The 23,351-nt window shown below is 41.6% G+C and overlaps 1 protein-coding gene across 1 annotated transcript; it reads left to right on the forward strand.

Moving 5' to 3' along the window:
• The first annotated feature begins 10,632 nt into the window (after positions 1-10,632).
• Positions 10,633-22,788, forward strand: LOC139530780 (uncharacterized). Its single transcript, XM_071327466.1, has 4 exons — positions 10,633-10,899; positions 11,910-12,362; positions 18,547-20,787; positions 20,927-22,788. The coding sequence occupies exons 1-4, from the start codon at positions 10,734-10,736 to the stop codon at positions 21,244-21,246; spliced, it is 3,180 nt and encodes a 1,059-aa protein (XP_071183567.1). The 5' UTR covers positions 10,633-10,733; the 3' UTR covers positions 21,247-22,788.
• Positions 22,789-23,351: the final 563 nt, after the last annotated feature.

Consider the following 23,351-nt stretch of genomic DNA (forward strand, 5'->3'; position numbering starts at 1 on the left):
AGCACTCTGGGAGGAGGACACAATGGAGTTGTCAACCGTGATGGCGAGATCATGGAACGGGCAGTCCTTCCCCGGGAGGAAGAGCAGCTCCGTCTTGCCGAGGTTCAGCTTGAGGTGGTGATCCGTCATCCACACTGATATGTCTGCCAGACATGCAGAGATGCGATTCACCACCTGGTTATCAGAGGGGGGAAAGGAGAAGATTAATCCTGGCCATGGACCCAAAATATTGATGTTTGTTCCCCGAGCCCCTTAGTTATCACTTTTGCCTTATGGAAAGGTGCTCCATCATGCTGGAAAAGGCATTGTTCGTCACCAAAGTGTTGGTTGGGAGAAATTGCTCTCTGAGGATGTGTTGGTACCATTCTTTATTCAATGCTGTGTTCTTAGGCAAAATTGTGAGTGAGCCCACTCCCTTGGCTGAGAAGCAACCCCACACATGAATGGTCTCAGGATGCTTTACTGTTGGCATGACACAGGACTGATGGTAGCGCTCACCTTGTCTTCTCCGGACAAGCTTTTTTCCGGATGCACCAAACAATCGGAAAGGGGATTCATCAGAGAAAATGACTTTACCCCAGTCCTCAGCAGTCCAATCCCTGTACCTTTTGCAGAATATCAGTCTGTCCCTGATGTTTTTCCTGGAGAGAAGTGGCTTCTTTGCTGCCCTTCTTGACACCAGGCAATCCTCCAAAAGTATTTGCCTCACTGTGCGTGCAGATGCACTCACACCTGCCAGCTGCCATTCCTGAGCAAGCTCTGTACTGGTGGTGCCCTGATCCCGCAGCTGAATCAACTTCTGGAGACGGTCCTGGCGCTTGCTGGACTTTCTTGGGCGCCCTGAAGCCTTCTTCACAACAATTGAACCGCTCTCCTTGAAGTTCTTGATGATCCGATAAATGGTTGATTTACGTGCAATCTTACTGGCAGCAATATCCTTGCATGTGAAGCCCTTTTTGTGCAAAGCAATGATGACGGCACGTGTTTCCTTGCAGGTAACCATGTTTGAAAGAGGAAGAACAATGATTCCAAGCACCACCCTCCTTTTGAAGCTTCCAGTCTGTTATTTGAACTCAATCAGCATGACAGAGTGATCTCCAGCCTTGTCCTCGTCAACACTCACACCTGTGTTAACGAGAGAATCACAGACATGATGTCAGTTGGTCCTTTTGTGGCAGGGCTGAAATGTAGTGGGAAATGTTTTGGGGGGATTCAGTTCATTTGCATGGCAAAGAGGGACTTTGCAATTAATTGCAATTCATCTGATCACTCTTCATAACATTCTGGAGTATATGCAAATTGCCATCATACAAACTGAGGCAGCAGACTTTGTGAAAATGAATATATGTGTCATTCTCAAAACTTTTGCCACGACTGTACATTCCACCAAATAGTTTTACAGTATTTTTATTTATTTTTTAGCTCTGGTTAATGATTGAGCTTTGACGTCCGTTCGAGTACTCAAGTACTTGATTACTCATGCCTATCCCTATAATAAGCTAGTGAGAAAGTGATGTAATCTAACAGCATAAGTTAACATACTGTAGTAAACAGTATAGCACCATACATAGTAATCAAAAGTTAGCCATAATGCTCATTGACTGGACATTCCAAATTGCCATGGTATTATTATGCATCACATAATGCATAATTGTATTATTATTATTATTATTATTCATATATTCATATGCAAGATGCCGCAATCCACGGTGTACAAGGGACAGTATCCTATCAACTGCACTGCTGCGCTTTTAGCAGCTTATGGGCCAGTGTGTAAAATCTTCACAGGCAGATCTCATGACCTGCTGCCCTGTTTTCCCCAACTCAAACTAACCCTCAAATCCTTTCAAATTAAGGTGTAAAATAAAGCAGGCTTCCCAATGAGTCAAACAAGCAATAGGCCTAAAACATAGGCGACAAACATATCAAACATACTGGAGTATCTCTAAGATATGCCTATAACCTAGTCTATATAAAGGCAACATCATTGAGTAGTATGCTGCAAAGTTTTGTATTATTTTTTATTTACTGTTAGATTAATTCCACAGCAAACTGGCAGTACATAGAGATCTAGCTATTGGGTTTTGAATGATATTTTAAATTCTGAGCCCTATTTATAGGAACAATAGCCTAATTGTCAACCCAAAATTCGTTCCAATCACTGATTTGTGTTGCACATCAAAATATCTTTATCGTGCATTCCTGCTTGCACTTGTAAAATGAAACGGCTTATTTCTTGAAATATACCATCTCAATAGCTCTGACAATAACATTATCCTCATGTTTTCTATTGCCTGGTTCCCTCCTATAGGCTACTGTTTTTATATGGATTACATGGTGTGTAAACATTACTCCAAAATGTTCTGTTTTGCATTGAAAACAAGTGTTTCTATTGGACAGATTCAGGTAGATTCCTCCCTGTTTGCTGAACCTGTCCAATAGAAACACTAGTTTATGTTTCACCACGCTCCCCACCAGGTCTGCGTCGCACCAAACGGCAGGCATCGCACAGTTATATCGCACAGAGCCACAACATCCAGGCTGTATCACAACCGGCCGTGACTGGGAGTCCCATAGGGTGGCGCACAATTGGCCCAGAGTCGTCCGGGTTTGGCCGGTGTAGGCCTTCATTGCAAATAAGAATTTGTTCTTAACTGACTTGCCTAGTTAAATAAAGGTTCAATTAAAAATAATATATACAAATTCTTATTCGGTGAGGTTTAATGGCGGTTGGCATCCAATATGTTGCATTACTGCCCCCAACTGAACTATAGTATAAATCCATTGCACTTTGTGATAGGAAATGGGAAAATAAAAAAACTAATATATTTTAATAAGCCTACCAACTAAACCTACACTCATTAAAAACCCACCACCTTATTCCACTACTTTAAACCCATCTGATCCTACCCCAAGCCAATGACCTGAGAGGACTGGTCACTACTACACACCCTGTAACTCTTCTGAAGTCAAATCTCGTCCCCCGAAGTACTTCTCTGCAGTTGCCGCCACAACATCAATTTTCTGTGACTTATGTTCCATATCTGCAGTACAATTGATAACCATTGCTATGAACGCTAAGAAGCCAACCTTACTGAAACATACAGTATATCACTCATTGGCCTATCCCTCTGTTCTGGCAGAGATCTACTATTCACAGGGATCCTCTCAGAATCCCTCACCCTTGATCCACCCGCCTCTACTTTCTTTACTGCCTCAGCATATGACATCTTCTGCTCTACTCTGACCCTGGCCACCTCAACCTGCCTCTCTCGCACCGGACACCTCCGATCCCCAGCAACATTGGCACCCCTACAGTTGACACACACAACTTTTCCCACCGAAACAACACATTCCTATGCCCCATGTTTTCCTGCACAGTCCCCACATCTTGGAATCTCCCTCCTACACACTGCTGCAACATGAACATAAACGTGACACCTAGAACACTGCAGTGTATTTGGCACAAAAGCTCTAACAACATAACTCATATATCCTAACATTACTTTGTCAGGTAAAGACTGAATCAGAGCTCAAAGAACAGACTGTGTCACCTCTGTTTCACCACGCTACCCACTAGGTCTGCGTCGCACCAAACGGCAGGCATCGCAAACACAAGGAATCTTCAACTTAAATTGCTCCACCTCCACACTTTTTGCTACCCCAGAAATCACTCCTTTCAATGATGACCTGTACATAAGCTCAAAGCAAGATACAGGCCTTTCCCCAAGTTACATCGCCTGCTCCGTCCGATCTAAAGAAACACAAAGAAACATCAGAAGTCGACTTCGGTTTACCTTCACGACTCAACAGCACCCACCATCTTTTCCACCCAACCTGAAACCACCCATGGATCAGCCAAAAGGCCTGGTTCCACTCCTTTCATTTCACCTTCAGAACTCGAACTAGCATCCGGCTCATTCTGTTTGAATTTGGCACCAATCTTCCTCAACATACCCTTTCCCTTGTTATTGCTAACCTCAACAGATTCAAGCCCATACTCTGCCTCCCTCAGTCTTTTCAACCTCTCTCTTTCCCTCAAATCCTCCTCCCTTATTAACCAATTACCCGACTCCTGAAAATATTATTTTCCAAGTCAAAATCTCTTTTTAACGTCCTCGTGCTAAGCCCTGTACTCCTTCCACTTCAAACTTGAGGACTTATCCAAATCTATCCCTCGACAGCAATCGCTAGTTTTGTTGCAAAACGTTTGGAGTAATGATTACACTGTCGTGTCTTTGGCTATGCCGGATTAAGTGATATGAAATGCTATTCTATAAAATCCTGTCACGTTCTGACCATAGTTCTTTTGGTTTTTCTTTGTTTTAGTATGGTCAGGGCGTGAGTTGGGGTGGGCAGTCTATGTTTTCTGTTTCTATGTGGGTTTCTTGTTTGGCCTGATATGGTTCTCAATCAGAGGCAGGTGTTAGTCATTGTCTCTGATTGGGAACCATATTTAGGTAGCCTGTTTTGTAGTGTGTTTTGTGGGTGATTGTTCCTGTTCGTGTGTTCCTGTTCGTGTGTTCCTGGTTTTTTCTGTGTTCACTAGTTCGGGACTGTAGCGTCTTCATTGGTTTTCGTCAGTTTATTCTTTTTGTTCATTCTTGAAAAGTATTCTAATAAACATGGATACGTACCACGCTGCGCATTGGTCTTCCGATCCTTCCTACTACTCCTCGTCAGAGGAGGAAGACGAAAGCCGTTACAAATCCTTTCTCTGTAATTAATATTACCTGATTGAGCTAATCATGTAAATGTAATTAACTAGAAAGTTGGGGCACCACGCATCTTCCGAATAAACTCTTAAAGACCTAGTAATATTTTGCATCAATAGCAGTCAATATTAATCGTCACCTTATTTCAGTCTCATCTGAAAGTTGTAAATTCTTGGTTATCTTCACGAACCCTGGCTAACAAGTTGAATCAGTAATACAAAATTGGGTATAATTATTTATTTACTAAATACCTAACTAATCACACATAATTAATCATACCTTGATTACAAATTATGTCATAAAGGAAAACGTCCCTAGCGGACGGAACATATATGACAGCTGGTTACCCAAAGAAAAGGGGGTTGGGTTTGAGTGAAAGAGCGGGAAGACTGAAGAACAAAGGGAGAAGCAATGTCTCTATCGTAAAAACAGGATCTTATGCATTCTAAATTACCGCCCATTTGGAAAAGGAAAATGCAATGAATATTTACTCTGAGCTGCGCTTCAATAGGTAGGTGGTAGATGGAAGGCCGAGTTGCCCAATAGTTCTTCCATCCTTTGAAGAGCGTCTCTGGTGGTAAATTTGATACGTTGTAGTAACGTGGTTGACGGGATACTCTGTCTGTCCTCTCCTAGCCCAGTTTACAGCGGCCGCTGCTAACTCAAAGGCTAGGAGGTATCACTTCTGTAGCGAATAAGAGTTCAAAGTTCATACCATTTCCAACCAAAGCTCACCCTGAGGTTGGCTTCGTTCTGTAGTTATTATCTGAACCCTTCTGACATCGGATCGTCATCCTAATGTACCCGGAAGAGAAGGTTACATTTTCGTCAAGGGCTTATATAGTGATGGGAGAAGGGTGTGTTTTCATAGTTTTATAACCCATGTCTCTTCACAGGGGCGGGCCACTGATTGAGCAGAGCCCTAAACTTATGAAAACCCAAATCTCTCATTTGGAAGCTAAAATTACATTTAATCTTTTCACCAATAATTGTATATTTAAACATTTGAATTGCACAACAATTCCATGTGAATCTGATAACTATAATGTGTAGACTTTCCACTGTACCGTTTATGTCATCCTATCATTGATGAGAATGTCTCAGATGACAACCGAACTGACATCATATTCATTAAGTACCAACGCATATGTTCAACTGGTTGGATTACCAAAATATGGTTAATTTCCCCCCACCTTCTGATGTTCCCAGAATCTCTATGTTAACCAAGGGATTTTCAATAGTCACATCAGTAGGGTAAGAGAGGAAAAAAGGGGGGAGAGGTATTTATGACTGTCATAAACCTACCCCCAGGCCAGCGTCATGACAACACCCATGGATTCATGGGAAGTCAATCAAAACATTACATTTTAAAGAGAAAGCAACTGCTATGATCCCACAGGAAATAAACCTATGTGAGTTTTTTAAATGCTCTGGAGTTGAGAATATTGGTATATTCAGAGACCAAAAAGTTGAGGAGGGAATTGGAGGTGGGAATTGCATTGAATTAAATAATTCATTTCCAATTATTTACTGCCTGGTACCACAGGAAAGTGTTATTAACCCGACTTTCAGTATGCTGGTCTGTATACCAATTTGTATTTCCAGTTTTGTATTTTCAATACTGACACAATTCGCACAACACAAACACTTGCACAATATGTAAACAATGGCCAAACTTAACCGATCCGGAACCACAGACCGAATGTTGTTCCATGCAATCAGCTGGCAAATTTCACATCCCTTTTAGTTGATTGCAAGGGAACGTGTTTGGTTACATTCGGCTATTGTTTATATATTGTGCATCATCTGCAATGCATCAGGAGATTGAAAATACAAGCGACAGAACCTGCCTGCACCGTAAAAAGTCAGGTAAACAATAATTTCCTGTAGATATTTTATCTCCATTTCCTACTGTCAAAAGGACCAACAGCCTGAACAACCAGCAAAGTAAGTGTACATTTCATTTTATTCAATATTCTGGCTTGTAGAGACTCTTGCATCTTTTTTAGGAACTTCTTTAAAACTGAATGTCCATGGGGTAACCATGGTAACACTGATGTTTAGGCAAGATTACTGTGTTCTCTGCAGTGAGTTCAGTTCACTTGAACATTTGCTACATTGCCGAATGGTTTGTACTGAACGACACGTTTTCCCAAAACGTTCTTGAACAGACTTTAATGGTACCTATGTTTGGTGGGTGTGCCAGGGTGTGGCTTGAAGCGATGAGTCTATTTTTAACCCACAACCCAACCCCTCAGTGTTTTCAACTGGTCATTCAGTACAGCAGTTTGTTCAATTGAACGTTATGTTTTTATGTACTGAACGCAGCCCCAGTTTAGTTACAGTATCTCTGGTCCGTACCTTGTAGTAAAAACCCATACACATTGTGCCGCTGTGTTGTGTTTATGGGCTCCCCACCCGCTAATAAAATACAAGAAGAAGACAATGCGGAAGTGAATTTGCGAGCGGGTTTGTTTTATTAGCGTCCCGGCAGCAGCATTAAGACTTCCGGTTTTCCGATTTTGCCTTCACAATAAAGGTCTGGGGTAAAATGCTATGTGTATGATACGAAATCAATATTATATAATCAAATGTGTTGCTGAACTTTTACTGTGGTCAAAAAGCTTAAAATTGGGTGCCTGGACACTATACGGTTCAAATATAGCACCGTGTCATAGGACGCATATACAGTGCCTTCGAAAAGTATTCAGACCGCTTGACTTTTTCCACATTTTGTTACATTACAGCCTTATTCTAAAATGTATTAAATATTTTTTTACCCATAGTGACAAAGCAAAAACAGGTTTTTAGAAATGTTTGCTAATTTCTACAAAAATGTAGAACTGAAATATCAAATTTACATAAGTATTCAGACCCTTTACTCAGTACTTTGTTGAAGCACCTTTGGACGTGATTACAGCATCGATTCTTCTTGGGTATGACGCTACAAGCTTGGCACAACTGTATTTGGGGAGTTTCTCGTATTCTTCTCTGCAGATCCTCTCAAGTTCTGTCAGGTTGGATGGGGAGTGTTGCTGCACAGCTATTTTCAGGTCTCTCCAGAGATGTTTGATCAGGTTCAAGTCCAGGCTCTGGCTAGGCCACTCAAGGATATTCAGAGACTTGTCCCAAAGCCACTCCCGCATTGTCTTGGCTGTGTGCTTAGTGTCGTTGTCCTGTTGGAAGGTGAACCTTCGCCCTAGTCTGAGGTCCTGAGGTCACTCTGGAGCAGGGTTTCATAAAGGATCTCTCTGTACTTTGCTCCGTTCAACTTTGCCTCGATCCTGACTAGTCTCCCTGCCGCTGAAAAACATCTCCAAAGCATGATGCTGCCACCACCATCTTTCACTGTAGGGATGGTGCCAGGTTTCCTCCAGATGTGGTGCTTGGCATTCAGGCCAAAGAGTTTAATCTTGGTTTCATCAGACCAGAGAATCTTGTTTCTCATACTCTGAGTATTTAGGTGCCTTTTGGCAAACTCCAAGCGGGCTGTCATGTGCCTTTTACTGAGGAGTTGCTTCCGTCTGGCCATCCTACCAGAAAGGCCTGATTGGTGGAGTGCTGCAGAGATGGTTGTCCTTCTGGAAGTTTCTCCCATCTCCACAGAGGAACTCTAGAGCTCTGTCAAAGTGACCATTGGGTTCTTGGTCACCTCCATGACCAAGGCCCTTCTTCCCTGATTGTTCAGATTTGGCCAGGCGGCCAGCTCTAGGAAGAGTCTTGGTGGTTCCAAACTTCTTCCATTTAAGAATGACTGAGGCATCTGTGTTCTTGGGGACCTTCAATGCGGCAGAATTTATTTGGTAGCCTTTCCCAGATCTGTGTCTCGACATAATCCTATCTCAGAGCTCTACGGACAATTCATTTGACCTCAAGGCTTGGTTTTTGCTCTGACATGCACTGTCAACTGTGGGACCTTATATAGACAGATGTGTGCCTTTCCAAATCATGTCCAATCAATTGAATTTACCACAGATGGACTCCAATCAAGTTGTAGAAACATCTGAAGGATGGCCAATGGAAACAGGATGCATCTGAGCTCAATTTTGAGTTTCATAGCAAAGGGTCTCAATACTTATGTAAATAAGGTATTTCTGTTTTTTTTTTTTTTATACATTTGCTAAAAATTTATAAAAAACGGTTTTATTTTTGTTATTATGGGGTATTGTGTGTAAATTGCTTAGTGTTTTATTTAATACATTTTAGAATAAGGCTGTAACATAACAAAATGTGTAAAAAGTCAAGGCGTCTGAATACTTTCCGAAGGCACGGTATTGTCATATCAAAATTCCTTCTGGTGGATACTTAAAAATACAACAACAATATGTTTATTCAAAAAGTTAAGAAAGATGTAAGTACATTTAGTCCAAAAAAGCATACTTTATTCATAACAAATATCACAATGAAGTTAATTATTCATATTGATCATCAACAGTTACACAGAAGTTTTACATTTGTTTCAAGTTTTATTGTCATATGCACAAGTACAGTGAAATGCTTACTTGCTAGCTCTTTCCCAACAATGCAGTATTCAATATCAAAATGTATAAAGTAGATTTGTTATTTTTTTAAACGCACAGGAAATAAGAATAACACGAGAAAGTAAGCTATATACATTTAGTAATTGCAGATGGACCATGGGTTAGGGTGGGCATCCATTGCCTAGCTGTTTAAATGTCTCAGTGCCTGGAGTCTTTGGTTGTTCAAAAGTCTCAGAGCTAGGGGATAGAAGCCTGTTGGTCCGAGACCCAATGCTCCGGTACCACCTGCAGGAGAACAGTTCACGGCTGGGGTGGCTGGAATCTTTGGACATTTTTCGGGCCTTCCTCAGACACAGCCTGGTATGTACTGTATGTCCTGGGTGGCCTTATATGCAAGATCAGGGTTCAGGATATCAGCTCCTGAAATACACCAAATAATCTGAGAACCATAGTACATATGCAAGTTACACCACTTCATCACATCATTGCAGATTGATCTTCTTTTGACAATTATAGCATTATTTCATGGCGTTCACCATTATTCTCAATGAATCTGATATACATGTTCTTGCATAACCCCTTCTGTACTCGTGCCAACACCTTCCCTATTTTCTTGGCAACAGAAATGTGTACATGGGGGTTTGACTTGTGTAATGCTGAAAACCTCCAGTAAATTGGACACTTTAATGTTTCCTGCAATTAGGCCTAACCATAAGAACTTTTTGAAATACCTACCACTTCTCTCCGAATGGTCCTTCTCCCATTCATCACAAGTCAATGTAAGCATACCATTATTTGGAGTGGTATGCCTGAACCCTACAAAATTAGCCTCATCTGACAAAACACATTTCTGTGTATCCTCGCTTATTTTGACGTCTCCAGTTACATGCTGCACATTTGATTCAGTTTTCATAGAGCTTACTATTTCCTCAGCTGATCAACCTCTACCACAACTTTCTGTCTCTAAGTGGTAGTATTCATTCCCAATATCTTGGGTGTCTGAGAATAGTTTTTGCTTCATAAGTAAGCCAAAATGTATTCCGCATACAGTGATTCACATTGTGACCAATGGAATGGGTGGACTCAAAGGCCAGCAACACTCCTTATTAATCCAGTAAGACTCCGTATTATTCAGTGCCCCATGAAATGACACCATATATACATTCTACAAAGCCTACTGAGTATTGCCTACAATACGTTTACTGCGCCACCTAGAATAATTTATGCTCTATAAGCCAATATGTATTTCAGTGTTTTACATTTGGGGCATTTATTTGACATTAAAACATGTTTGAAACCTCAAATGTAATGCAAATGTTACTTAAATGAATCATTGTTACTGTTTAGACAAATATTTTTCATATATAATAAATAAATATAGGTTATTCAACACGTTTCAACTATTACGTAGGGACTTTTATTTAGACCCGGAAGTACTTCTTTAGTGTTGCCGACGAGACGCTGATTTTTATGGCCACTTTCCTCGTGGATTAAGCTTCACTCGTTGAAAAAGACCTAACTCTCAGTCTACTGAAACATGTATAAACTAAAGTCGTTTCGTGTATTTTTAAATGAGCGTTTAACGGTGGCTGCTGTGGAGATTTTCGGGGCAGCTGAGAAAACGGTAGTGGAGTACCAGGAGGAGAATGATCGTCTACGGAGACTGCTGCGGATTACACCGGAGATAAAACTATATAGAATAGGTTAGTATACGGTAGAGCTACTGGCTAGCTATAGTTCTACTCAATTGATAAACTGTTTAGGCAAACGGTGATCACCACTTCATCAATTTTTAAAGAAGTTATCTACCTTAACTTTTACCATACATTATTACATTGTTTTGTCACGAAAAGCTGATTTTAAATAACGTACAGTTGCATTCAGGCATGTTTAAAGGCTGCTTAGATCATAACTAGATCTGCAATGGTCGATATGGAATTTAATCTGGGGTGCTTTCATTACGACAGAACATTGTACAACGTTGAATACAACTGAAACAATACGGTATTTGGGCGTAATATTTAGTCCAAACAGTTGCAAAACGCAACGAAAACGAAAGTCTCAATTGGACAAATTCAGGTAGGTCCCGCCCAGTTTCGTTACGTTTGCTTCCGTTTATGAAACGTTCTGCAACAGAATTGGCGTAATGACACCCGAGTTGAACTGTGATTATAGTGGCCCTGAGGGCGATTGTGTATGGTGTGTTGCACGAGTTTTGAGATTTCAAATGGTCACACCCATATTGATCAGTCCACACCTTGCCGCCCCATGGGAGCAAACATACCTCAAAGGTTGTTAAAGAATGGTGCTCACCGTTTTGGGGAAACGTGTTGCTCAGTACAAACGTAGTCCAGGTGCGACAAATCTAGGGCCTTTAGGACCTGTCTGGTTGACTGAGATGTCAAGAAGGCAGAGCAGCGCACTATCATGGACAGACCTCTTCCCATTTTCGCAACCATTGAGTCTATGTTTTGAGCATGACAGCTTGCTATCTAGGGTTACACCCAGGAGTTTAGTCTCCTCAAGTTGCTCAATCGCCATATTATTCAATAGTAGATCTAAATGAGGTTGAGCGAGTGATTTGTCCAATTTGTGATTTGTTCGAGGCCACTTTGCTGTATAGGTCATAGAGCTATAATTCACATGTATAATTGTTCTATTTAATTCTGTGGTATATAGCTTAAACCTCTTCTCACCCTCTCCTTCCCTCCAGACCTGCAGCTCTCTCTTGCTGTCTCTGAAGAGGAGGTTCCCTCTGAGCAGCAGCACTGTGAGCAGGAGTGGAGCCCCAGTCAGGGGCAGCAGGATCCAGAGCACACACAGATTAAAGAGGAACAGGAGGAACTCCGGACCAGTCAGGAGGAAGAGCAGCTTAAAGGGCTCTTTGATACGAAAGATTCCATATTCACTCCTCCTTATGTGAAAAGTGAACTTGATCAGGAGGAACCACTTCACAAAGCCATACTAGCTGAATACCCAACTCTCAGTCGACTGAAAATGTCTAAACTAGAGTCGTTTCGTGTGTTTTTAAATGAGCGTTTAAAGGCATCTGCTGCTGTGGAGATTTTCAGGGCATTTGAGAAAATGATTGCGGAGTACCTGGAGGAGAATGATCGTCTACGGAGACTGCTGCGAATCACACCGGAGATAAAACTATGTAGAATAGGTACGTATATATACCTACTAATATCTAACTACAGTTCTACTTAATTGATAAACTGTTTAGGCTTTCAGTGATCACCATTTCAAAAATGTTAAACACCCACACCAGTAGAAATCCACTTTTTCAATCTGAAAGACGATCGCCAAAGCTTACCCATGATGTTATGCTATTGATTTAAGTCAATAAGTCATCGTATGATATACAGTGCCTTCAGAAAGTATTCGCACCCCTTTACTTTTTCCACGTTGTTGTGTTACAGCCTGAATTATAAATGGATTAAATTGAGATTGTCACTGGCCTTGACACAATAACCCATAATGTCAAAGTGGATTTATGTATAGACATTTTTACAAATTAATAAAAAATGAATAGCTGAAATGTCTTGAGTCAATAAGTATTCAACCCCTTTCTTATGGCAAGCCTAAATAAGTTCAGGACTAAAACAAATCCCACACTGAACAAGTCACATAAGTTGCATGGACTCTCTTTGTGCAATAATATTTTTTAACGTGATTTTCGATCCACTACCTCATCTCTGTATCCCAGACATACAATTAACTGTAAGGTCCCTCAGTCGAGCAGTGAATTTCAGACACTGATTCCACTACAATGACCAAGGAAGCTTTCCAATGCCTCGCAAAGAAGGGCACCTATTGGTAGATGGGTAAAAAAAACACACATTGAATATCCCTTTGAGCATGGTGAGGTTATTGATTACATTTTGGATGTTGTATTAATACACCCAGTCACTGCAAAGATACAGGTGTCCTTCATAACTCAGTTGCCATAGAGGAAGGAAACCGCTCAGGTATTTCGCCATGAGGCCAATGGTGACTTTAAACCGTTAGAGTTGAATGGCCGTGATAGGAGAACTGAGGATGTATCAACAACATTGTAGGTACTATACAATACTAGCCTAAATGAGAGCGAAAATAAGGAAACCTGTACAGAATAAAAAATATTCCAAAACGTGGATCCTGTTTGCAATAAGGCACTAAAGTAAAACTGCAAAAAATGGAGCAAAGAAATGACCTTTGTCCTAAATAAAAAGCGTTATGTTTAGGGAAAACACAACACATCACTGAGTACCACTCTTCATATTTTCAAGCATGATGGTGGCTGCATCATGTTATGGGTATGCTTGTCATCGGCAAGGACTAGGGAGCTAAGCCTGGCAAAATCCTAGAGGAAAACCTGGTTCAGTCTGCTTTCCAACAGACACTTGGGGACAAATTCACCTTTCAGCAGGACAATAACCTAAAACACAATGTCAAATATACACTGGTTGCTTACCAAGATGACATTGAATGTTCCTGAGTGGCCTAGTTTTGACTTAAATCGGCTTGAAAACCTATGGCAAGACCTGAAAATGGTTGTATGTCAGTGATCACCAATCAATTTGACAGAGCTTGAAGAATTTTTCGAAGAATAATGGGCTATCCAGGTGTGCAAAACTTTGAGACTTACTCAGAAAGACTCACCACTGTAATCGTTGCCAAAGGTGATTCTAACATATATTGACTCTGATTGTCGTGAATACTTATTAAATTAGATATTGGATATATCAACTTGTTTTCACTTTGTCATTATGGGGTATTGTGTGTGTGTGTTTAGAGGGGTGAAGAAAATAAATACATTGAATCAATTTTCAATTCCGGCTGTAACACAACAACATGTGGAATAAGTCAACGGGTAGGAATACTTTCTGAAGGCACTGTACTAGGGTTTAAAGTCACATCCGAACTACCCTCTTTGTGCAAATCCATGTGAATGCAGTGTCTTTTCCTATGATATGATGTAAAACATTTCAGCCTACTTTTCGTTTCAGGACTGGGTTTATTTCGATTTTAGTCATTTAGCAGACGCTCTTATCCAGAGTGACTTACAGTTACAGCATGCGTCTTAAGATGGCTAGGTGGGACAACCACATATCACAGGTATAGTAAGTAAGGGGGGAGTCCACATCCAAGCTGAGATATCTGGCAGGCATGCCGAGATGCGTTTCACCACCTGGGTGTCAGAAGGGGGAAGGAGAAAAGTGGTTGAGTGTCATTTGCATAGCAATGATAGGAGAGACCATGTGAGGATATGATGGAGCTGAGTGGCTTGGTGTATAGAGAGAAGAGGAGAGGGTGAAGAGCCTGAGACGCCCAGCGTGGAGAGGAGGATCTGATGGTTCACGGTGTCGAAGGCAGTGGATAGATCTAGGAGGTTGAGAACAGAGGAGAGAAAGTCAGCGTTGGCAGTGCGGAGAGCCTCTGACACAGAGAAGAGCGGTCTCGGTTGAGTGACCCATCTTGAAGCCTGACTTGTTATGGTCAAGAAGATCGTTATGAAAGAGAACTAGAGTTGATCAGAGGCATCACGCTCAAGTGTTTTGGAAAAGAAAGGAGGGATACAGGTCTCTAGTTTTTGACGTCAGATGAGTCAAGTTTTGGTTTCTTGAGGGGAGGGACTCAGGCGATTTGAAGTCAGAGGGGTGGTCAGTGGTCAGGAATGAGGGAATTGAGGAATGGGAGTAGGTCTCCAGAGATGGGGCGTCAGGGTCGACTGGGCAGGTTGTCGGGCGGTCAGACCTCACTACTTGCAGGATTTTATTTGGAGAGGGAGGTGAGAAAGAGGTCAAGGCATAGTGTAGTTCTGTGTGAGTGGGACCAGTGGACTCAATAGGCTGAGTGAATGACGAGCGGATGTCGTCAACTTTCTTTTCAGCAGGACATGTTTTTGCACCTCCAAAATAATCATAATCGATTGGATCAATTTTCAATTATTTTTTTTAGCTGGTCTGTATTAAAAATAAATGTGATTAATTTTATGAATGGTATAATTGTGTTATATGCTCCCCAAGATGAATGTTTTTGACCACTCAAGTTTTGCTTCACTACACGTTCTACAGCTTTCCAGGAACTTAGTTACATGTCATTTGCAGCATGCAGGCTACAATGACTTTGCTCATGATCATATCATATCACTTCCCCTGTGAGAACCATGAGCACAGGTTGACTTGGATTTGCTGTGCCGAAGCCTGCCAGTAGCCTACCTACCAACGGTTGCACCGTGTCCATCACAATGTAGAAAAACGGCTTCTTTCAATAGTTATCGATATTTTTATATATACAGTACCAGTCAAAAGTTTGGACACACTTACTCATTCAAGAGTTTTTCTTTATTTTACTATTTTTTACATTGTTGAATAAGTGAAGACATCAAAACTATGAAATAACACACATGGAATCATGTAGTCACCAAAAGTGTTAAACAAATCAAAATATATTTAATATTTTAGATTCTTCAAAGTAGCCACCCTTTGCCTTGATGACAGCTTTGCACACACTTGGCATTATCTCAACCAGCTTCATGAGGTAGTCACCTGGAATGCATTTCAATTAACAGCTGTGCCTTGTTAATTTGTGGAATTTCTTTCCTTCTTAATGCGTTTGAGCCAATCAGTTGTGTAACAAGGTAGGGGGGGTATACAGAGGGTAGCCCCATTTGGTAAAAGACCAAGTCCATATTATGGCAAGAACAGGTCAAATAAGCAAAGAGAAATGACAGTCCATCATTACCTTTTAAGACATGAAGGTCAGTCAAAACTGCAGTCACAAAAACCATCAAGTGCTATGATGAAACTGGCTCTCATGAGGAATGCCACATCAAAGGAAGACCCAGAGTTACCTCTGCTGCAGAGGATAAGTTCATTAGAGTTACCAGCCCCAGAAATTGCAGCCCAAATAAATGCTTCGGCGTTCAAGTAACACACATCTCAACATCAACTGTTCAGGGGAGAGTACTTGAATCAGGCCTTCACGGTTGAATTGCTCCAAAGAAACCACTACTAAAGGACACCAATAATACAAATAGACTTGCTTGAGCCAAGAAACACCAGCAATGAACATTAGACCGATGGAAATCTGTCCTTTGAGATTTTTGACTCCAACCGCCGAGTCTTTGTAAGACAGAGAGTAGGTGAACGGATGATCTCCGCATGTGTGGTTCCCAACGTGAAGCATGGAGGAGGAGGTATGATTGAGCTTTGCTGGTGACACTGTCTGTCATTTATTTAGAATTCAAGGCACACTTAACCAGCATGGCTACCACAGCATTATGCAGCGTTACGCCATCCCATCTGGTTTGCGCTTAGTGGGACTATCATTTGTTTTTCAACATGACAAATGTTGACAAACACACCTCCAGGCTGTGTAAAGGCTATTTGACCAAGAAGGACAGTGATGGAGTGCTGCATCAGATGACCTGGCCTCAACAATCAACTAACCTCATCCAAATTGAGATGGTTTGGGATGAGTTGGACTGTAGAGTGAAGGAAAAGCAGCCAACGAGTGCTCAGCATATGTGGGAACTTCTTCAAGACTGTTGGAAAAGTATTCCAGGTGAAGCTGGTTGAAAATGCCAATAGTGTACAAAGCTGTCATCAAGGCAAAGTGTGGCTACTTTTGAAGAATCTCCAACATAAAATATATTTTGATTGTTTAACACTTTTTTGGTGACTACATGATTTCATATGTTATTTCATAGTTTTGTTGTCTTCACTATTATTCTACAATGTAGAAAATAGTAAAAAATAATTAAGAAAAACCCTTGAATGAGTAGGTGTCCAAACCTTTAACTGGTTCTATATATACACTACCGTTCAAAAGTTTGGGGTCACTTAGAAATGTCCTTGTTTTTGAAAGATAAGCAAAAAAAATAAAAATTGGTCCATTTAAAATAACATCAAATTGATCAGAAATACGGTGTAGACATTGTTAATGTTGTAAATGACTATTGTAGCTGGAAATGGCAGATTTTTTATGGAATATCTACATAGTCGTACATAGGCCCATTATCAGCAACCATCACTCCTGTGTTCCAATGGCACGTTGCGTTAGCTAATCCAAGTTGATCATTTTTAAAAGGCTAATTGATCATTAGAAAACCCATTTGCAATTATGTTAGCACATCTGAAAACTGTTGTTCTGATTTAAAGAAGCAATAAAACTGGCCTTCTTTAGACTAGTTGAGTATCTGGAGCATCAGCATTTGTGGGTTCGATTACAGGCTCAAAATGGCCAGAAACAAATAACTTTCTTCTGAAACTTGTCAGTCTATTCTTGTTCTGAGAAATGAAGGCTATTCCATGCGAGAAATTGCCAAGAAACTGAAGATCTGGTACAACGCTGTGTACTACTCCCTTCACAGAACAGCGCAAACTGGCACTAACCAGAATAGAAAGAGGAGTGGGAGGCCCCGGTGCACAACTGAGCAAGAGGACAAGTACATTAAAGTGTCTAGTTTGAGAAACCGATGCCTCACAAGTCCTCAACTGGCAGCTTCATTAAATAGTACCCGCATAACACCAGTCTCAACGTCAACAGTGAAGAGGCGACTCCGGGATGCTGGCCCTTTTGTTGATGTTTATCAACTCTGCTTGGAAATTCCCAACCACAATTTGTGAATATGTATAACTACCCATCCTTCTCTCTAAGACAGGAAATTACGTTGAAATAGTGCCTACAACTTCCTCTGGGCAGGTCTTTTTAAGAAGTTATTTTTTAACTTTCACCGTGAATAGATAAAAGTAGCACGAACGTGCCAGTACTTTCTCTTGTTTGGACATCAGTGTCACACATTTTTTCTTTTGACGAATGTTGCATAATATTCTATTAGAACTTCCTCTGACGATTCTCCGGATAGTTGGTCCTTATGATGCCGTCCAGACTCAAATGCTACATTGGAGCCATAAAGGTCCCTTTTGACTAGCTGAGGATGGTGATTTGGTCAAGTGTGAAACGCTCTATCTAGAAACAATTGATTGTGTGTACAACAGCGCATTGCCAATATACAGCAACTTCGCCAAGCTATTGAAGAGGAGGGGGACAACATTCCACAGACCACAATAAACAGCCTGGCCAGCTGTATGCAAAGGAAATGTTTCACTCTGCATGAGGCTAATGGTGGTCACACCAAATACTTACTGGTTTTCTGATCCACGCCCCTACTTTTGAAAAATAGCGTATCTGTGACCAACAGATGCATATCTCTATTCCCAGTCATGTGAAATCCATAGATTAGGGCCTAATTTATTTATTTCAATTGACTGATTTCTTAGAAATTAGAAGTTGTTGCATATTGCGTTTTTATATTTTTGTTCGGTATAGATAACTTCTGCTCTTCCTCTCCTTTCCTCCAGACTCCCTGAAGCTCTCTCTTGCTGTCTCTGAAGAGGAGGTTCCCCCTGAGCAGCAGCGCTGTGAGCAGCAGTGGATCCCCAGTCTGCAGCAGGAGGACCCAGAGCCCACACAGATTAAAAAGGAACAGGAGGAATTGGGGACCAATCAGGAGAAAGAGCAGCTCTTTGATGCCGAAGACTCCATATTCCCTCCTTCCTGTGTGAAAAGTGAATGTGATCAGGAGGATCCACTTCAGTGCTTGACTCTTCCCCAAACCCAGACTGTGGAAAACAGAGAGAGTGACACTAAATCAGTGGATCTCACACCTTTTGTAACCGTGACTCACATAAAGGATTTCAAAATTCCCTGTGACCCTCCAGATTATCAAAACAATGCCTCCAGCCACAGCTCAGCCGAAAACAGCGACCCAGTAGGACTTGACAGCAGCCCACAATTGCATCCTAGCCCACTATTGGATCCAAACCTATCAATGGGGGAACATTATTCCAAACTTAGCAACATGTCTAGAAAAACTCACCGCTGCCGTGACTGTGGTAAAAAGTTTGCTCTGAAACCTGACTTGCAGAATCATTTGACTCTTGCGAAGAAGAGACTCAGCGAATGTCAGTTTTGCAAAAAACGCTTCAACTCCACTTGTGAACTGAAGACCCATGTCCGACTCTGTCAAGGTGGCAAACCTTGCACCTGCCCTGTTTGTGGCAAGACCTTCAAAGAAACAAAATTTCTGTCCAGGCACATGAGGATTCACACTGGAGAGAAACCATTTAGCTGTGTTGACTGCGGTAAAAGCATCACTCTCAAGCAACTCACAAATGTGGAAATTCTGGAGATTTTTGTAAATTCTGACAATGAGTCTGAGTATGAAACGGAGGAATCAGATTCTGACAGTGACTGTAAGGAGCTGCCGCCAAACCTCATGGGCATTGAGAACCCTGAATCTGAGGACCCCTTGACCACCGACAAAGTCCCAGGTCCCTCTGAAGATGCTGGTGGTGATGGAGGCACACCAACAGTGGGTGAAGTACTGGAGGTCTGCGGTAGCTGGAAGGCCACCAGCCATTTCACCCCTCCTGGCCTTGCTGTTGGCTTTGATGAGTCCCAGTCTGGAGTAAAAAGCCCCTTTTCATCTCCCTCTGCAGCAGAGTGCTTCAAGCTGTTTCTGACAGAGAAGCTGATGGGAGACATAGTGGAGGAGACTAATCGCTATGCCTTGGAGCTACTGGAGAGGAGAGAGCCAGGAGTGAGGGGGAAGCTTGCTAAATGGGTGACAACCACAATTAGTGAAATGTATACCTTCCTAGTGACAGTCCTTCTCATGGGAATAGTGAAGAAGAACTCTCTAAGGGAATACTGGAGCACGGATCCTATGTTTGCAACTCCATTCTTTGCCACTCTCTTTTCCCAAGATCGCTTCCTAGTCCTGCTGCGATGCCTGCATTTCGTCAACAATGCTACTGCCAACCTAAATGACCCCTTACACAAAATAAGAAATGTTCTTACCAGCCTGACATCAGCATTCGGTCAGGTCTTTATGCCATACAAGGACTTATGCATTGACGAGTACTTGATGTTATGGAAGGGTAGGCTGGCATTCCGTCAATACATTCCCTCCAAAAGGCACAGGTTTGGGGTGAAGTTCTTTTTTTTGTGCGACGTGAAGACAGGATTTGTCCAGGACATTATAGTTTACACAGGGTCCACCACTGACATCCAACATTATGAAGGGCTTGGGGTGTCCGGGTCCGTGGTGATGACCATGCTGGCTCCTCATCTCGGGAGGGGCCACACTTTGTATGTGGACAATTGGTACAGCAGTCCCACACTCTTCCAGCATCTGTTCTCCAACAGCACAGGGGCCTGTGGCACAGTCCAATCAAACAGGAAGGGGATGCCGTCATTTGGAAGCAGGAAGATGCAGAGGGGAGAGGTGGAGTTCAAGGAGAACGGTCAACAGCTGGCAGTAAAGTGGCATGACAAACGAGACGTACATGTTCTTTCTACTGTCCATACAGCAACCATGTCACCCACAGGGAAGGTTGACCACCTGACAGGTGAGCGGAAGATCAAACCAGACTGTGTGCTTGACTATAACCGCAAAATGGGGGCAGTGAATAAGGCAGACATGATAAACCGCTTTGTGGCATGCGCCTGGAAAACCACCAAGTGGTATAAGAAGATATTTTTCCATCTGATCGACACTGCTGTCCTCAATGGCCACATAGTTCACCGCCAGCTATCAGGTGAGACAATTAATGAACAAGGTTTTTTGAAATTTTACATACAGTTCACATACAAATCACATTGTTCCATTATGCAATTATATTGACAATATCTCTCACCTACCCACTCCTTCATTCTCCCTCTTTATCGCCCCCATAGGTGAGGTGATTACCTACCAAAAGTACAGAGAGAACCTCATGAGAGAGCTGCTGGAGGAGCACCACACCCCTCGGCGTCCACCCACTGGGGGCCGTCCTGCTGCAGACAATCCCTTACGCCTCAATGCACGGCATTTTCCCTCAAAAGTCCCTCAAACTGCTGCACAAGGTAGTCGCACACGGAGGCACTGCAAAGTCTGCCTTTCCAGCACCAGGAGAAGGAAGCAGAGGAAGTTGACAAAGTACATGTGTGTACCTTGCGACATACCCCTGTGTGTTGCGCCGTGCTTTGGGGAGTACCATACGCTCAAGCACTATTGAGCACATCTGCAGAAATTACTGACTGACTGAATTGGAAGGTGACCTGCCATGATACAATGACTTTAGGGGTGGGGATGCAGTTTTTGTTCAACCGCTACATGAATATTGAAATATGGGCTAGGCATGTTTGTAATGAAATGACAGTTGTCATTGTCTTTTCTTTTAAAAAATTCCTCCAGTAAAACTGTATAGAAGTGTACGTTCAAAGAGTATGTTGTTAGAATACAAAAGCTGGCCTCAATCTTCGGAAACAGATGTCAGCAACTCCAGTTCCAGTTATGATGTTGGCAAATTACGTTCAATATTGTTTGTTTCTGAAAGTAAAAAATATAGATGAGTGATTGGTAATTACAATAGAATAACAGGAATTAGCAATAAAACAACATTACAATGAAGTGACATTACACTGCTATAAGAATATTAAGTTGCATTTACAACATGACATGTATAAATGCACCAGTAACTGAATAGCTCCACAAGGGGGCAGGGCAGAGCTATGTTTAACAGGCTAAATAAATACACAGGCCTGATCATGAGGGCAGCTTCAAAAGGATACAACACAAGCTTATACTTCTCTGACATGATTAGCAGTTTTTTACAGAACTAATGGAAGAATGTACATAAGCACAATTCAGTATAACACCATAAAGGTTATGCAATTAGTACCTCGCATGTCTGCAGTTATAAAGGAATAGACAGAATACATATTGCTCCATACATGCATATCTTGTGCTACAGTTGAAATTAGTTAAAACGATAATACAGAAACTATTATGCTAAGGTAAATAACGCACACGTGTACAAAGTAATTATTATTAAGGAAAACAACATCGAAGGCAATGCGGGCGCCAGGGGTAAAACATTTGGGCAGGTTTTGTTCTGACTGGAGATGCACAAATGTCTGCATTCTTGACCTGGGCAAACCCTGGGGGACTGCTTGGGCTCTCATCCAAGAGAGAAGTTGTCTGGCTCATTTAAACTTTAGCATAGCATGTCTCAAATGTAAATTTCCCGCGACAGTGAAATGGGCTAGCAACTTCTGTGTAATAATGAGGCGGAATGCACCTAATTTCAGAGTGACATTTGAAGATAATTTGAAATTGACAAATTGAAACAGCCTATAGATCATTAGCACGCAGTGTGCTGTGCTTTGAAGGCAGCAGGGGTTAACTGTCCTGTTGTGTAACAATCACATTTTGGTACAGAGAGCGCATTCTGACATCACAAGCATAAAAACAGACATTTGGAACTCCCGTGTGAAAAGGTAAAACATTTATACTTTCCAGAAAATCTATCCTTCTGTCAAAGAGTATTTTTCATCCATTTTGACCCTATGGTACTCATTCATGATATTGTTTGAAATTGAACCTTTTGGGAAGTGATTATATACAGTGGAGTCGTAAGTGCAAACTGTTTAATGAGATATTCCAGAGGCTTGAAAACGATCTCGTTATTTATTTATTTTTTCAACCTCCCGTTTTGGACTTGACGTGTCAATGTATGGCTCATACATGCATAATAAACTATCTACAGTCTACCTGACATTTAGTGCTTGTACCTGGCATGTAGTGAATGTGTGCGCTCTGAAGTCACAGGGCTGCATGGGTTTACCATTAGTTATCTTAATAACAGCGAAAATACACTGAACAAAAAATAGAAACGTAACATGTAAAGTGTTGGTCCCGTGTTCATGAGCTGAAATAAAAGATCCCAGAAATGTTACATTCACACAAAAAACGTATTTCTCTAAAATCTAAAATCTCAAATATATTTTGATTTGTTTAACCCTTTTCTGTTTACTACATGATTCCATATGTGTTATTTCATAGTTTTGATGTCTTCACTATTATTTTACAATGTAGAAAATAGTACAAATAAAGAAAAACCCTGGAATTAGTAGGTGTGTCCAATCAGTTACACATACATGTCAGTACATATACACAACAACTAGGTCACATGGGGGAGAGACGTTGTGCAGGTTTTCTGTTCACTAGCACTATATAAGATGGAAGGGAGTTCTGTGCCCTCATGGCTCTGTATAATAGTGTATGTTTCCTTGAATTTGTCCGTGACCTAGGGACTGTGAAAAGACCCCTGGTGGCATG

The sequence above is a fragment of the Salvelinus alpinus genome, chromosome 9, assembly GCF_045679555.1.
Source record: "Salvelinus alpinus chromosome 9, SLU_Salpinus.1, whole genome shotgun sequence".
In the NCBI taxonomy this organism is placed as follows: Eukaryota; Metazoa; Chordata; class Actinopteri; order Salmoniformes; family Salmonidae; genus Salvelinus; species Salvelinus alpinus.

Coding starts and splice junctions, on each gene's coding strand:
- LOC139530780 (XM_071327466.1), top strand. CDS start 10,734: ATGTATAAACTAAAGTCGTTTCGTGTATTTTTAAATGAGCGTTTAACG. Junction 10,900..11,909: donor GATAAAACTATATAGAATAG/GTTAGTATACGG, acceptor CCTTCCCTCCAG/ACCTGCAGCTCTCTCTTGCT. Junction 12,363..18,546: donor GATAAAACTATGTAGAATAG/GTACGTATATAT, acceptor CCTTTCCTCCAG/ACTCCCTGAAGCTCTCTCTT.